This window comes from Quercus lobata, chromosome 2 (genome assembly GCF_001633185.2).
Source record: "Quercus lobata isolate SW786 chromosome 2, ValleyOak3.0 Primary Assembly, whole genome shotgun sequence".
Lineage (NCBI taxonomy): Eukaryota > Viridiplantae > Streptophyta > Magnoliopsida > Fagales > Fagaceae > Quercus > Quercus lobata.
The window spans coordinates 29,579,954-29,596,075 of NC_044905.1; the positions used below are offsets into that span (position 1 = coordinate 29,579,954).

General features: G+C 33.5%; 2 protein-coding genes across 3 annotated transcripts; both read left to right on the top strand.

Moving 5' to 3' along the window:
• The first annotated feature begins 76 nt into the window (after positions 1-76).
• Positions 77-4,666, top strand: LOC115975240 (protein KINESIN LIGHT CHAIN-RELATED 1). The gene is made up of 3 exons (XM_031095942.1): positions 77-1,050; positions 1,940-2,848; positions 4,187-4,666. Exons 1-3 carry the CDS (start codon positions 380-382, stop codon positions 4,416-4,418), a joined length of 1,812 nt encoding a protein of 603 aa, XP_030951802.1. The 5' UTR covers positions 77-379; the 3' UTR covers positions 4,419-4,666.
• A 7,170-nt stretch (positions 4,667-11,836) lies between these two features.
• LOC115975242 (bidirectional sugar transporter SWEET7) lies at positions 11,837-16,006 on the top strand. 2 transcript variants are annotated; one of them, XM_031095946.1, is made up of 5 exons: positions 12,539-12,843; positions 13,035-13,071; positions 14,301-14,682; positions 15,327-15,446; positions 15,729-16,006. In XM_031095946.1, the coding sequence occupies exons 1-5, from the start codon at positions 12,801-12,803 to the stop codon at positions 15,915-15,917; spliced, it is 771 nt and encodes a 256-aa protein (XP_030951806.1). In that variant the 5' UTR covers positions 12,539-12,800; the 3' UTR covers positions 15,918-16,006. The 2 variants fall into 2 exon arrangements, with proteins under 2 accessions (XP_030951807.1, XP_030951806.1); XM_031095947.1 differs by lacking the exon at positions 15,327-15,446 and having other exon boundaries at positions 11,837-12,843.
• The last annotated feature ends 116 nt before the right edge of the window (positions 16,007-16,122 follow it).

Consider the following 16,122-nt stretch of genomic DNA (forward strand, 5'->3'; position numbering starts at 1 on the left):
TGGAAGAAAAAAAATCTCAAAATATAATTAAGAGTAGAGCAAAATGACAAAAATGTCCTCAAAGACAACACTGAATCAGAAGCAGAACCAAACTGGAAACTGAAACCTCCATCACACTTGTGCCAGCCCAGCAGAGACATCTTATCTGCAAACTCATACTGCAATCAATCAATCAATTAAAATCCCAAACACACCAAGTTGAGTTTGGTGCCAAGTTCTAATCACTCCATTAATCTCAACTTAATCCCCACACCTTCATTACTCTCTCTCTCGTGTATTTATCATTTTTTGTACCTTGAATTTCACAACTTTCACCTTTCCACTCTTTTTCTCTTATCCCAAATTCTCGATCCAAGGGAAAAAAAAAAAAAAAAAAAAAATGCCAGGCCTTGTCTCCGTTAAAACTCCACCCGAAACTCCACCGCTCCGAATCTCCGTCCCCGGAACTCCGACCCAAGCCCAGGCCCAAACTCCGACCCAACAAAGATTCGAACCCGTAAACTCTGTTTCGAACTCCAAACCCGCCTCTCCGCTTCCGAGACGACCGCCTTCGCCGTCTCCGTCGCGATCCAAATTCTCGCCGAGAAAACCGCCGCCCGATAACCCGAACTCCGAAGCGGCTCTCGACAACCCGGATCTCGGCCCGTTCCTCCTCAAGCTCGCTCGCGACACTATCGCCTCCGGCGAGGGACCGAACAAGGCTCTTGACTATGCGCTCCGAGCTTCGAAGTCTTTCGAGCGGTGCTCCGGTGGAGCTGACGGCGAGCCGAGTCTGGACTTGGCGATGAGCCTTCACGTTTTGGCGGCGATCTACTCGAGTTTAGGGCGGTTCGAGGAGGCGATTCCGGTTCTGGAGCGGGCCATTCGGGTTCCGGATCCTCCTAGAGGCGCCGATCACGCGCTCGCGGCGTTTTCCGGTCACATGCAACTCGGCGACACGTTTTCGATGCTTGGACAGGTGGATCGCTCAATTGCTTGCTATGAAGAAGGGCTTAAGATCCAGATCGAAGCCTTGGGCGACACCGATCCACGCGTCGGTGAAACTTGCAGGTTTGAATTTTCGTGCTTTTGATTTGCTAAATGTAGATCGGATTGCTATAGAGAAATGTGTTAGAATTTGAATCAATTCGATAGAGTGGCATTGCTGTTGTATTTGCCAATTTTGGTAGCTAATATTTAGGAGATTGAAGCATTAACAATTTCTAATAAATTTGATATTGTTTTGCTTTGTTTTATTTGATATTTTGATGTGTAAAGGAAATGACTGTGCAATTAAAGGAAGGTGGGAATTTCTAATTTTGGTATGGTGGTTAATTTTTAGGATATTGAAGCATTGGAACTTGTTAATAAATTTAAAAAACTGAATTTTGTTGGGTAATTATTAGAAAATAGAAGATCGGCTTCTCTATGATTAATTCCATGGAACTATTGAAAATTTTTGTTGCATGTGCACATGTCAATGTGGTACGAGAATTTTTGTTTTATTTTTATAATTGAAGAAAATAAATCCACTTGTGTCATTGTCCCAAATCCAAAAAACAGGGAGGGGGTTGTGATGGGTTGACGATTAATGTAAAATTTTGTCACTTTATTATGAATGGACCACTTTTGTCTATTGAGGATCCATAGGCGATCTCAAAATCTTGGGATTAGGACTTTGGTTGTTGTTATTGACTTGTTAATAGGTGCAGTAAAATGAATGTGCAATTAAAGGCATGGAGTCATTTCAAAGAATTAAGGAAGATTTTCAATGGTAGATTTCCTTGTCAATTGTGGCTTTTTCCAAGTGCAAATCACATTTATGAGTTTGATTTTAGGTTTAAGTACCTACAAATTTTTAGTCTATCTCATTATGTTTGTTAAAAATATTAGTTAATGACCTAATTCCTTTGGATTAGCGGATGAACTCACTTTTAGTTTGTTGATATTGAAAATGCAGGTACTTAGCTGAGGCCCATGTTCAAGCAATGCAGTTTGATAGAGCAGAAGAGTTGTGCAAGAAAACTCTTGAAATTCATCGTGCACACAGTGAGCCAGCATCTCTTGAGGAAGCATCTGACCGCCGGCTGATGGCTCTCATATGTGAGGCAAAGGGAGATTATGAATCAGCCCTTGAGCATCTTGTCCTCGCCAGCATGGCAATGATTGCAAATGCACAAGACACTGAGGTTGCAGCTATTGATGTCAGCATCGGCAATATTTACATGTCTCTCTGTCGTTATGACGAGGCTCTCTTTTCCTACCAGAAGGCACTTACTGTCTTCAAATCCTCAAAGGGTGACAACCACCCTTCGGTTGCCTCTGTCTTTGTACGCCTTGCTGACCTCTATCACAGAACCGGAAAGCTCCGTGACTCCAAGTCCTATTGTGAAAATGCCCTGAGGATATATGCGAAGCCCGTGCCTGGCACCACAGTTGAAGAGATTGCTGGTGGGTTGACTGAAATATCAGCCATTTATGAATCTGTGGATGAGCCTGAGGAGGCACTGAAGCTTTTGCAGAAGGCAATAAAAATGTTGGAGGATAAACCAGGACAGCAAAGCACGATTGCAGGAATTGAAGCACGAATGGGAGTGATGTTTTATGTGGTTGGGAGGTATGATGAAGCAAGGATCTCTTTTGAGAGTGCCATAACAAAACTTAGAGCAAGCGGGGAGAGGAAGTCTGCCTTCTTTGGTGTTGTGTTGAACCAAATGGGATTGGCTTGTGTACAGTTGTTCAAGATAGACGAGGCAGCTGAATTGTTTGAAGAAGCAAGGGGCATTCTGGAACAGGAGTGTGGCCCATGCCATCAAGATACCCTTGGATTATATAGCAATCTTGCTGCTACCTATGATGCCATGGGGAGGTAATATATCATTTCAATTTATTTTTCCTGCATTTTGGTGCCGCTGCTGCCCCTTGTTCCCTAGGCCAAAAGTTGAGTTTAAAATTTTGGCTTGAACCCTGCCTTACAGGGTTCATCTCTATACAGCTGAGAATTGTCCTTACAATTCAAAGGCTGTAATTGACATTTATAACATCATGGTAAGGATTGTGTTCTGCCACCTGTGATGTCCAGAAGTGGTGATCCTGGATATTTGAGTAGCCCATATATCCAGAAAAACAAACATGGTCCCTACTATGAAGTTATCATGTTGTCATGGCAGACTAGCTTTCTTGTGATGTACGGAACACAAAGACAATTTTATTTTTATTTAATTTTAGAAGTCATTTGTATTAGTATTAGTATTGGCCCATTAGATTATATTTTAATTCTTGGCTAAATAAGTTATTAATATATTGTTTAATTTCCTTGAGTCAAGGTTATTTTTGTTATTCAATAATTGGGCTTTTGGCTGAAGTCAATTAAGATTAGGTTTTAATAAAATTTCAGCTAGGTGTTGATTAACATATTTTATATCCTGCCATGGAGCTTATTACTAGCAACAATTAGTGTAGATTCTTAGGTTTATTTGTTCTTGTTGATTCTCAAACCCCCTTTGAGAATTTGTTATCATTTTAGAGGAGTTAAACCCAGCATATAATCTTATTTCTTCCTGTGTTCTTACTTTTTGAGTTTAATTGCTGTTTTAACAGTTGGAGTAATTCAACAGTATATATATATTCTTAAACCTTTATTGAGTTGTAATTGACTTCTTCTTATTATTATTATTATCTTCTTTTTTTTTCTTTTTTTTGGGGGGGGGGGGGTGGTGGTGATTTGCTTCCTTATATCATTGGAGTGACTTCTGCATATGTCCAACCTTTCACCATTCTTTTTTATGCTATTAAGAGATTAATCTATTTAGACAGGGTGTTGCAGCTCAATCTCTGAGAGGATTCTCTTTGGTTCTGTTTTGTAATCACCTGTGCACTACATGCTTATAACTTCAGACTGAAACTTCATGATGAATCAGGTGTATTTGATTGATTGCCTCAATCATTGACGTCTGTTTTAGGTTGGATTTAGATCATTGTATATTCCACGATTTTATAGTTTGGCTCAGACTGGCCTGTGTATTATTTTTCTTTTGTCAACTGCCATAATTTGATGCTCATGGTTGATGATTCATAACTAAGATATTCAACAGTAATATAATTTGTTATATTGTCTCAGCGCTTCTGTTAATGCTTAAAGCAAGAGTGCGAATATTTTCTCCTATGTGATCCTTCTATTTTAACATATTCTATCAATACATTTCAGAGTTGATGATGCAATTGAAATCTTAGAGTATGTTCTTAAATTAAGAGAAGAAAAGCTTGGAATTGCAAATCCGGACTTTGAAGATGAGAAGAGAAGGCTAGCCGAGCTCCTGAAAGAAGCAGGCAGGACCCGAGACAGAAAAGCAAAATCACTGGAAAATCTCATTGATCCCAGCTCAAAGAAGAAGAAAGAGGTGACAAAGAGGTGGCCTGGATTGGGTTTTAGAATTTGAAAAAAAAAAAAAGATTGTGCTTCAATGTCATGCAACTCTCTTACACGTACACATTCTGTAGCATAGAAAACCATGTATAGGATTGAAGTTATAATTTGGCGAGGTTTTGTGTTTCTTGAGCTTTAAAATCCCCGATTATTTTGATATGTTAATTGCTTTTCGTTGAATGTCGGTGTTGTGAGCTTGTTCACTAAAAGGAAATGCCCATTTGAGTGAATAAATTTTATATCCATGTTTGTTCCTCGTCATTTGTGCTTTATCTCTTGCTCAAACCTCTCTGGACAAATCTCAATTTTCGTTTTTCAATGGTTTTTTTCTTTCTTTGCTAACGATTTTTCAATGGGTTTTTCCTGACTTCTTCAATCTTGATACTTCTAAGATCCATCTGCACATACAGCATTATTTTTTGGATCCAGTTTAGGATGATTAATTGATAGATTGGCTTTAACTAATTCATAACAAAAAGGAAGAACTTCCAAGCTTGCCTACCCATATTAAACTTAATACTCAGGTAGCACTCTTGTGATCTCTAGATATCTCCTGCATTAGGTGGCACTTGCAGGTTTATTTGTTTAAAGATGAGATAAGAAATGACTTAAGTAAATAGGATAACTTATTTATTTAAAGCTAGTATATTTGTTTAATATCATTTTTTGACTCGCATTTTAAACAAATAAGTCAGTGTGTTTATATTTTGTTATAACTTTACTTTTTCTTACTTTTTAAAAGTACAAATATATTTTAGCTTATTTTCAATTAAAAAAAAACGAGCAAAAATCTAAAAAATTCTAAGTTAATCCCAAACGGACACGCCTCTTTGAGAGAGGTCTAAGAAGCAACTACTGTCTCATATTTGCTAGATTTGTACAAGTGTAATATTATTCTCACCATGGAGCAAATTCATCACCCTCTTAAACGACGGTTACTCATTGTTAATAGGAGGTGAGAGAAAGAAGGGAAGTGACATCTTATTCTAAATGGCTTACCAAACAACTTATCTACCGTGTATGTTTTGCAAATAGTATCTTCAAGTTCAAACCAATAATGTTAAAAATAAAAACAAATAAGAAAGGAAAACAAAAAACTAATCAACAAGCGCAAAATATAAATAACACTATGAATTTTGATTTGAATATATGCCTAACTCCACAAGCGACAATAAAAAAAAAAAACTTCCGTGATAAAATTAAAGAAGGTACAATAGTAACACAAAGGCTCTTTCATGAAATTCAAATCCCAAATAAGAGCTCCCTCTCAATTATCAAATATCATATTAGCACTCCCCCTTTTTATTTTGATTGTGACCAGAAGATAAAACACAATCCTTTGTGCTACTCCAACAAAATGGCATTACTACAATTACATTCTTTTGTCTCACAATTCACAATAAGAAAACTTTTTTCTTTATCTGAATTCTAAACACTTTTCATGACTTAACATCTCTCTTAAAACAAAGATAAGATTGACGATATACACACATAAACACACACTCACGCTCACATATTTTTACAAATCCTCCATGCATGCAAAATTTCAAAATCTTGGGAGATCAACAACCATTTCATCTATAAAATATTTAAATTTCAAGTTTTTTTTTAAAATTTAAAATTATGTATAAAAGATTATTTTATAGATTGAATAGAAAAAAAAATCCAATTTACACAAAAACTAGGATTTTTAAAGACAAATAATATATTTTAAAAGAAAAATGTTTACTCTCATATGTCTTATTTTGATGTAATAATTGTAGTAGTTGGCATAGATACATCAAAGCACATATATTCATTAATTAACTCTATAAATTTATCCCAAAGGGTAATCCTTCAGAGACACTTTTTATTAGACAATACTCACAATAGGAGTATAAAATATCGTATCTTAATATAGAATGTTCCAAATCTTAAATAATATTGGGTTGTGTTCTTAACTCTCATTTGTAAAATAGGAGAGAGAGAGAGAGAGAGAGCTCCATTGGAATTAAGAAAGCGACATTTGAGCCTTGGGGATTCATAAATTGTTGTGAGTTTCACTTCAAAAAAAAGGATATATAAACTTGGAAGAAATACATTAGATGAAGAATTTCAAATTGTAATATGTTAGGATTTTATTATAAACAAAAAATTTAGGATTTTATAAGAGAAGGAGCACAGCTAATATTTCATAAAATGAAAGAATTAAAATAAAAACCTGAACATAGTATTTCCGAAATTGGAAGAGCATGAAGAAAATTGAAGCAACGACTTCACATACATGCCTCAAATATAGAGTTACTTGCGTGAATCCAATATTTGTATATTTAATTAAGAATTTAATATATTGTGTAGGATTTAGTGTGGTTCCATTCATTGTGAGAGCCTCGGTGTCTTGCTTATTCAAAATGCACCCCCAACTCTGAGCATGTCCCGTGCCTTAATTAAGAGTCCATCTTCCTTGGGTTGTGTAAACGGTGTCTCTAAACTCTCCACTTGGTTAAGTCATTTGGCACAATCACAACTTCTAAGCTCAATTTTTATATAGATTATATAATTTGACACACATAGAACATAGAGAGCACTAAGATTTTCTAAATATTGATTTAATAAAAAACTATTAATTAGTGTAAAATTAAGAAAAAATTACATGAAGTAATACTTAATCCTAATTCTTGACCCTATATACGTGTGTGTGTGTGTGTGTGTGTGTGTGTTGTGTATGGAGCAACCAAGCTGGTTTTGACTTTAATAAAACAGTTGGGACAAGCAAGTTTTAATTGAATCTAACAAAGGTTGGCAACCTGTGTGTGGGCTTTGTCCCACATCGCCTAGTTTGCTTGGTGTGTGTGAGTATATCAATAGCTCCGCGACTTTAATTGCCGCTAGTAGTTTTGGAGTTAGCGTATTGTTGTATGTTTGTGTTTTATCAAAAAATAAAAAATAAAAAAAATAAAGAAATCAAGAAAAACAAAGGTCGGCTAGAGCAAAGGGGTTTTATTCCAAAGTGCTACGTACGTGTGTGGACAGTGGTGTAGCGAAAGTGTAGATAGGAGGAATGTCTCCCATCCTTGCCGGTTGCCCTTTCCCTTTTTTGGGACAAGTGGGCTAGCTGGAGTAGGAATATTTTGCCAATTTATAATGAGGTGAATCCGACATTGATAAGATGAAGATGGAAGAGAAAAGTGAGAGATAATGGTCAATATAAGAGAGTCGAGTGTTTTAAGGAATAATATTCAAGTTGAGAAAAACCCATGTGAAGAGTGGGATAGGGCACCTTGTAGGGTAAATCATTTTTTACATCCCTAGGCAAAAGGAATCTATCCTCTCCTCTCTCCTCTTCTTTAACGTATCTCCATCCAAAAATATCTTAAATCTATTTATATCCCATTGATAACTTACTAAACTTCAATTGGTTTTCCATTGATGTGCTTGGTATATTATATTTTTAGGTTTAATTATACATCTATACTCAACTTCTATTCAATATTTTAAAACAGTCCATGTCCTTTAAAATGTTCCTTTTAGTCCTTCTACTTTTAAGTTTGTGTTAAAAACACCCATGTCATTATCTCTTGTTTCAATTTTGAGTTGAGGTTGTTAAACAAAATTTTGCCAATTTATAATGAAGATGATAAGATGAAGATGGAAGAGAAAAGTGAGAGATAGTTATGGTGAATATAAGAGAGTTGAGTGTTTTAAGGAATAATATTCAAGTTGAGAAAAACCCATGTGAAGTGTGGGATAGGGCACCTTGTAGGATAAATCATTTTTTGCATCCCTAGCCAAAAGGAATGTATCCTCTTCTCTCTCCTCTTCTTTCACGTATCTCCATCCAAAGATATTCTAAATCTATCTATATCCCATATATAACTTACTAAACTTCAATTGGTTTTCTATTGATGTGCTTGTTATATTATATTTTTAGGTTTAATTATACATCTATACTCAACTTCTATTCAATATTTTTAAGTTTGTGTCAAAAACACCCATGTCATTAACTCTTGTTTCAATTTTGAGTTGAGGTTGTTAAACAAAATTCTATGGATAGTAGTAAAGGAGGGAAGGGATTAGTTATTCAAATAATTTGTTTCCTACTTTGAAATCCGTTTGGAGACACAGAAATCAAAGCAAAAGTTAATGGGTATATACGGATATTTTTGACACAAATTTAAGAACTAAGATGAAACATTTCAAGGGATGAGAACCATTTTAAACATAGGGTAAAGGTTATTGACTAAATATATTAATTAAACCTATATTTTATCTTATAGTGTCCTTCCTCTTTCCACGTCAATTCATATTCTTCCCATCATCGCTACCCTCTTTTGCAAAACCTCTGCACCTTAATTGTAGATAGTGTGTAGTCAATGTCATTAATCTTCATCTAGCTGGACCACCTTCGTAATTACATCATTTTCTTTTTGTTTAGTTAATATAAGTGTTCCTTTTCTACCAAAAACAAAAAAAAAACATCATTTTCCTAAAGGATATGGCATCTATGTCATCTGATAACCATTAACCATATATTCAACATGGAGATTAATGAGATAAAAAAAAACATCATTGTTCATTAGGGTCAAGCCGACAGTTCTAAGTTGTTACTCAGTGGTTCAAACTTTCGATATCGATTTTCTTTGTCATCTCAAAATGGAGAAGCACAAGCCAAAACAACTGTTTTGCATTATGATTTATATCCACACAACTTTCCATGAAATAGGTCAGGTATTGGAGAGAAAAGTTTTCCCAATTCAGAAAAAAAAGAAAAAGAAAAGAAAAAAAAGAAGATAGTCAAGAACACAGCACTTAGTGTTTAGTTTGTTTTAGCTTGAAACATTAAGACCAAACTGTGACAACAATAATGCACTATATAGTGGTGTGACTTTGTACTTTGGCCTTTGTCCTTGCCCATACATGTTCTATATTTTCCAATTCTACGTTTGACAAAAGAAAAGCACATGCGTCTAAATTCAATCCAGGCTATACATAAATGTCCCATCGTTCTCTTAATCTCAATAATCAATTTCAGTTGTGGAATTAAAGCAAAAGTCTCATCAGAATTTGATTCATCATTGAGCAAATTAATGTGATTCCTTAGGTAAGGTATATGTTCATGTACCTCCTTAGGCTTTTGTGTTTGATTTGAACAAGTAATACCTATAATTCGATAGGGACTGAATTCTTCTACCACTAGTTAGTGTCGAGAGTCAGTTGGGGGGGCATAGTTGGTCTGCATGGACAAGTACGCTAGGAACTGTTTTGTGTTAATGCATAGATGGATGGTGTTTGATTGTTTGGAATAATATCAAAAATAGTGATTTTGGATATTATAATGGTGCATATATATGGATTATGGAATATCAAAAATAGAAGATTTGGGATGTTATAATGGTGACATGCACTTCTGAAAAGAAGAATTCCCAAGTAAAATGGGGAATCGCTCTTTAATTATCCAAAAATTAAACAAAGATTACAAAGATAGCTAGGTTCATATACTTTGAAAACAACAAATTACTGTTTGTGAAAATGATTAGTGAATGTCCAAGTCAGCCACCACTCCAAAAATTGTAATTAGCTAGCTAGGGTGAACAGGATTAAGATCTTGTAGTCAACAATTAGGGATCAAAAGCCAATTTTGCTCACAATGGTACTCATACAGCGCACACTAACAAGTTCCCAAAAAAAAAAAAAATTGGTTTTGATCTTATGGTGGGAAAACTTTTGACAAATTAATTACAGTAATTTATAAATGGATCTTCATTTTATGCTCTATAATAATGTTCGCAAAAATTCATATAAATGCACAAAAGTTTCAAAAATATTCATCAGAAGAAGATATGGTTATATGTAATTGGGTTGAGATCCTCTGGAATTTTTAGAATAATTTCATCTTAAAGTTCATAAAATCCTATATATGTCTATTTTGAAATGAGTACATTAAATTTTGTCACGTAATTAGTTAAAAAATAATATTAATTAATTTAAAATCAATGAATAAGATTTTTAGAATTGAACGATATAATTACTCTAAGAACTCTAGGATTATAATCCATTATTACTAATTAGAGGAGAAAATACCTCAAATATATATGATTAATAAAATCAATGAATGTGACACATTGTACACTAATTAAAGTCAAGTAAACAAACATAATTAGACAAGTTTTAATCAACCTATGTGGATCTATATAAGACCATTTTCCTTCTTACAAGCGGGACACACATTTTTTTTTTTATGCATGCGAAATCAAAATTTTCAAATATTATTTTTTGGTTAGAATCACGACTATAATGTCTCTGTTAGATTCTCTGGATGAATTATAGTTTTGAATAGAAACATAGTTTTGCAAATTATCCCTAAAATTAGAAGACATTTAAAGATTTTTGAACTCATTCGAGTGTTCAACGTGGTTATTGTCATTTAGCCAACAAACAAGATGAGACTTTACTACCATGAAACGGCTTTTTACAAAAAGATAAGAAGGTCACGTAATCTATAAGATGTCGGATAAGCAAATCGACCATCTAATTGTTTCTTGTTTTATTGCTTTTAATCCTATTCTTTTCAGCCTCTTTAGGCCCTTAATTCCTCTCCAACACACTCGTTGTTCTTGTAACGGGACAAAAAGAAGTTTATTTATTATTATGCCCCTCTATAGTCGTTACAAATTTTACTATACCCGTCTTATGTGTCAACAAAATAAAAAAGCAATTATGAACTTTATTATATTGTTCATATGACATCAATTATATTAATCCTAAGATAGTATGTAAATTTTTTTGTAATAAATATTTTAATAATTAAAAATATTATTCAAATTAAAAAGAAAAAAGAAAGAAGAAGTAACCTGTCTTTGAAAGAGTTTGGTTAGCATAATGTCAAGTATCTAATTAATTAGTCTTTCTTCTCGTGTGGAATTTAAGCATTTTCTTTTGGACACAAAAATATATATGAGCCTTTCATAATTTAATTTTTATTTTTCTTGATAGAGTGTAAAATAAAAAATAAAAAATTGTGAGATTAGGACTGAAAAACACGAAGAGATCACAATGATGCGCATGCATTTCCATGCATAAACTACTATTTTATGCAGTTTTTTTTTTTTTTTTAAATTTTATTTTATATATAGTGAAAGTTTTATATAAACCTCATGCATGCTTATATATATAAAGAACTCAATCAAACAAATCTCCTTAATTTTTTGACAGCCTGATATAATATGCAAAATGAAATGCTAGATGCATGCTCAACTCACATTCTAACCACTCAAAAAAACAAAAAAACTCACATTCTAACCATGACAAACCTGTCCACTATCACGATGATCGCAATCAATGGAATCAGGCTCGTATCAACTCTCATTGCCAGTGTGCGAATCATGAAATAAAATCCCATAATCCCATTAGTGATATCACCAAAAGCCATATAGGGATTGATCTATACATGTTGAACATTTGTACCATGCAAGTGCAAACATTTGCACCATGCATATGTGTCTTCTTTAGCTCATGTTTGATATATGAGCAATCCTTATTGACTTGAATAAAAACCCAATGTTGCCCTTCACAAAAACACCATTCTCTTTGAGTTCTTAATTTCTCAGTGCAATAGAGGTGTATTTTGTCAATTTGTGTTCATAAATCAAGAGGGGGCAGCACAATTCTCAACATGGGCAGCTAATTAACTGCCTTGACTCTTTGTCTCTGAAAACTGAATACAAAAAATTTCACATTTCATGGCTTTTTAGATAGGATCATATTTGAATTGTGGTAAAGTGACAAAAAAAAGTTAATTTATCCAAAGAGAAGCCACTTTCTGATACCTGTAACGTTAGGAGTATTGAGAATCTTGAAGGCAGTGCCAACTCTAGCTCTCTTTCTCTCTCACTATTTCTTTCGGTGAAAATAGCGAAAATGCCAATTATCTCCTCCTTCATTTAAGGCATTCCTTTCCATGTGTTGCTTTATGTTGCACAAGCCAATACATGTCATGCAAGTCACACATAACCCATCAGTTTCTTGATACCCTCTATGGCTCTATGCTCTATAGCATAGGCTTATGAGTGATGTTAAGACTTAAAAAAGACACAATGCTTTTTATAATATTTTTATTTAATTAAAATAACATCAATTTTATCTAAGTTTAACATCACTTTTATTATAAGTTAATTATAAGTAATTATTTAAACTAAGTTCACAGTTAACATTACTTTTATTACGCATGCAACAAGTTATTTCAAAGATGGTAAAAAAATATGAGGCACACCCCACCGAACAACCACCATCTTAGTTTCTTACCCCTATGTGAATATAAGTATATAGCATTCTATGTACGTACGTCTCTCTTCAACTTGTCTCTGAAAATAAACTTTTTCTTCAGCTCTCTCTTTCTCATTCTTCTTCAGCTACGGCCATGGTTACTGCAGATACTGTACGAACAATCCTTGGTGTTCTAGGTGAGTTTTAGTTTAGTTTGATTTCTAAGAAAAAGATAACATGTTTAGCTTTCTCTGTTCCCCCATCAAAGTTTTTGAGTACTTTAAGCTTGGTAGAGTATTACTATTTAGAACTCATTTCCCATTTCTTGTTCAAGCTGCAGCTAGCTTGATCTGAAACTGATCATGTGGTTTCTATTGCTTGTTTTCAGGAAACATTATCTCACTCTGTGTGTTCCTATCCCCAGTGTAAGCTAACCTCGATCATATCTACTAGTACTAGTAACATTGATTTGATTTTGGTACTCCCTATATCTTTCAACATGACAAAAACTTTTGGAGAAAAAGGAAATAGAAGATGAAAAAAGAAAAATTTTCCCACCACTATCACTTTTTTTTTTTTTTTGGGTGGCTTGAAGGGTATTTTTTGTTTTCCATTATCATTAATCAAGAGGTTTTAACCTAAATAGAAGCAATAATCGGCATCTTCTTAATTTTTCTTTTCTTTTCTTCTTCTTCCTCTTTTTTTTTTTTTTTTTTTTTTTTTTTTTTTTTTTTCTCTTCACTAACAATAATGGTCTGTTTAGATTAAGGGAAAATGAGGGGGAGTAGAGTAAAGTAGAGTAGATTTAGTCCAATATTAACCTATTTTCAATTAATTTTACTTTGCTCCCCTCTACTTCCCTTCTTTCCTCCCTCAATCAAAATAGACCCTAAGTAATAGGGAGGGTAGATGAAATAGGATTACCTTTGTTTTATGATTAAGATTTTATTTCTTAGATTTAAGTATGTACAATGTCATGATATTTAAAATTTTAGTTGATACTATTATATTAAGTATATGTTTGGATATAAATTATTTTCCTGCGTATGGCGTTTTGCATTTTCCTTTTTTTTTTTAAAATGCACGCGTTTCAGTTTTTAGGAGACAAAAATGCACTGTTCACGTACCGTTCATGCACTATTTATAGGACCCACAACCACTTTATTAAAAAAAAAAATTAGAAATGGGTCCGACGATACTATTCATATATTTAAAAATTATTTTGCTACAGTTTTCAGCAAAATAAGCTGTATCCAAATGGACTTTAAGTACACCTTTAATTTTTTAATATTTTATTTGGATTATAGAACATATCCATTTCAAATAAAAGAAAATTATTTTCAAAATTAGAGTGTGAGTTACAATATTCTTGAAGACATTAATTATTGTATTATTCTCTTCCTCTCTCTTTTCAAATGAATCCAACTGGAACATTTTTTATTTATTTATTAAGAATAATTTGATTTGGATATAAAGATTGAAGGGCATTTGGCTCCACTAGTAGTGAAAAATAATTAAAAGGGTTACCTTTTTCTCGATAAATAAAATAAAAAAAAGGGTCACCTAATTGGGAAAATTCATTAGTATCATTACTAATAACCAAACTAAAATTGTTTTTTTTTTTTTTTTTTTTTTTGAATGACATTTTATCCAGGCCAACTTTTATTCAAATATGGAAGAAAAAGGCAGTGGAGCAATACTCACCAGTACCATATCTTGCAACCCTAGTGAACTGCATGGTGTGGAGCTTGTATGGGCTGCCCATGGTGCACCCAGATAGCTTACCAGTCTTGACCATTAATGGGGCAGGCACTGGTATTGAGATATTGTACATAATCATCTTCTTAATCTACACTGCTGAGAGGCAAAAGAGGCTCAGAGTTTTGCTTGTGCTGCTTATTGAAGCCATATTCATTACCGTTCTCACAGTTTTAGTTCTAACTGTAGCCCGTACTCTCAAGGTGCGGAGTATGATTGTCGGCATCATGTGCATTATGTTCAACATCATGATGTATGCTTCACCACTGGCTGTTATGGTTAGTCTCTAGTCTCTACAACTATTACCATGAAAATTTATATATATATATATATATATATATATATATATATATATATATATATATATGGTGTTAATTTTGGTATATTCTATTTTTTTTTATCCCCAATTTGATCTCATTAAATTTACAAATTAACTTGTACATATTTTGCAATCCAATTTAGAGGAATATCCTCCAAAGTTGTGTGGGGACTTATAAAACCATATGTGTATATTATTTAAATAAGTTACATGACTATTAAATATATCATGTGATTAAAAATATACGTAAATAGTTTTATCAATCATCACGTTCTGATTTGAAATAATTTTCCTCCAAATCAGTGGTAAACTTTTTTCAACATGTATTACATGTTAGACTTTGCAATATTTGATTATTTGTAAGTAAACTTAGTATACTTGACCACTTAAAAAAGAGTTTTGTAGTTTAGTACCGTTACCCAATTTGTTAATAAAAAAGAACTAATATTTGAATCTTCATCTCTTAGTTGTAAAAATAAAAAGAAACTAAGCTTATCATTTATTCTTCTTCTTCTTCTATTTATTATTATTATTTGTAATGAATTTATCTCCGTAACTTATTTAGCTAAGGGTGATTTTTTCTTTTTCTTTTTTTTGGTGCAGAAATTGGTTCTTGCCACAAAAAGTGTGGAGTATATGCCCTTTTTCCTCTCCCTTGCTTGCTTTGCCAATGGTGTTATCTGGCTTGCTTATGGTCTTATCCGATTTGACCCCTTTATTGTTGTAATTCACATATTCCTCTCTCTCTCAAATTTAACCATATCATTACATACATGAAAAATAATGATTTCCAAATGAAATTCAATTTCATATATAATTTATATTAAATATAACAATTTTTATTTTTAAAGTGTATCTAATGTCATTATTTAAAATTTTAAATAACATGACACAATGCATGCATACCTTTAATTACAATAAACCAAATCTTAATCATCATACGTATTCTCTTCATTTCATTTGAAATATTGGTCTCATATAAACGGGACTGTGGGTTTGTCTCAGGTACCAAATGGGATAGGAACATTGTTTGGTTCGGCCCAGCTGATTCTTTATGCCTTATTCTACAAATCAACAAAAAGACAGATTGCAGAAAGGAAAAGCAAAGGAGAGGTGGACTTGTCTGGGGTGATGGTGGTAGATGGAGAGGACACTAGGAAGGTAGGCAGTGCACCTCAGAATGGTCGTCCATGAGAGATTCTCCCATCACCAACCATTGTTGGATTGGATGAAATGACCCCAGAAATATAAGCTTAGCAATTCCCATAATAATATCAAACTACCCAAAAAAAAAAAATTGTAGTTTTATTTCTATGTTCAGTGTTCACTATCATGTAGTTCACATGTTACACTGAGTGGCATGTCAACCAACTGTCATACTTCCTTACAAGCTAATCAT

What these genes read in the sequence shown, in the direction of transcription:
- LOC115975240 (XM_031095942.1), top strand. Translation starts at nt 380, where the DNA reads ATGCCAGGCCTTGTCTCCGTTAAAACTCCACCCGAAACTCCACCGCTC. An exon ending in CGCGTCGGTGAAACTTGCAG is followed by an intron (nt 1,051 to 1,939) that starts GTTTGAATTTTC and finishes TTGAAAATGCAG; the next exon opens with GTACTTAGCTGAGGCCCATG. An exon ending in ACCTATGATGCCATGGGGAG is followed by an intron (nt 2,849 to 4,186) that starts GTAATATATCAT and finishes AATACATTTCAG; the next exon opens with AGTTGATGATGCAATTGAAA.
- LOC115975242 (XM_031095946.1), top strand. Translation starts at nt 12,801, where the DNA reads ATGGTTACTGCAGATACTGTACGAACAATCCTTGGTGTTCTAG. An exon ending in AACAATCCTTGGTGTTCTAG is followed by an intron (nt 12,844 to 13,034) that starts GTGAGTTTTAGT and finishes GCTTGTTTTCAG; the next exon opens with GAAACATTATCTCACTCTGT. An exon ending in TGTGTGTTCCTATCCCCAGT is followed by an intron (nt 13,072 to 14,300) that starts GTAAGCTAACCT and finishes CATTTTATCCAG; the next exon opens with GCCAACTTTTATTCAAATAT.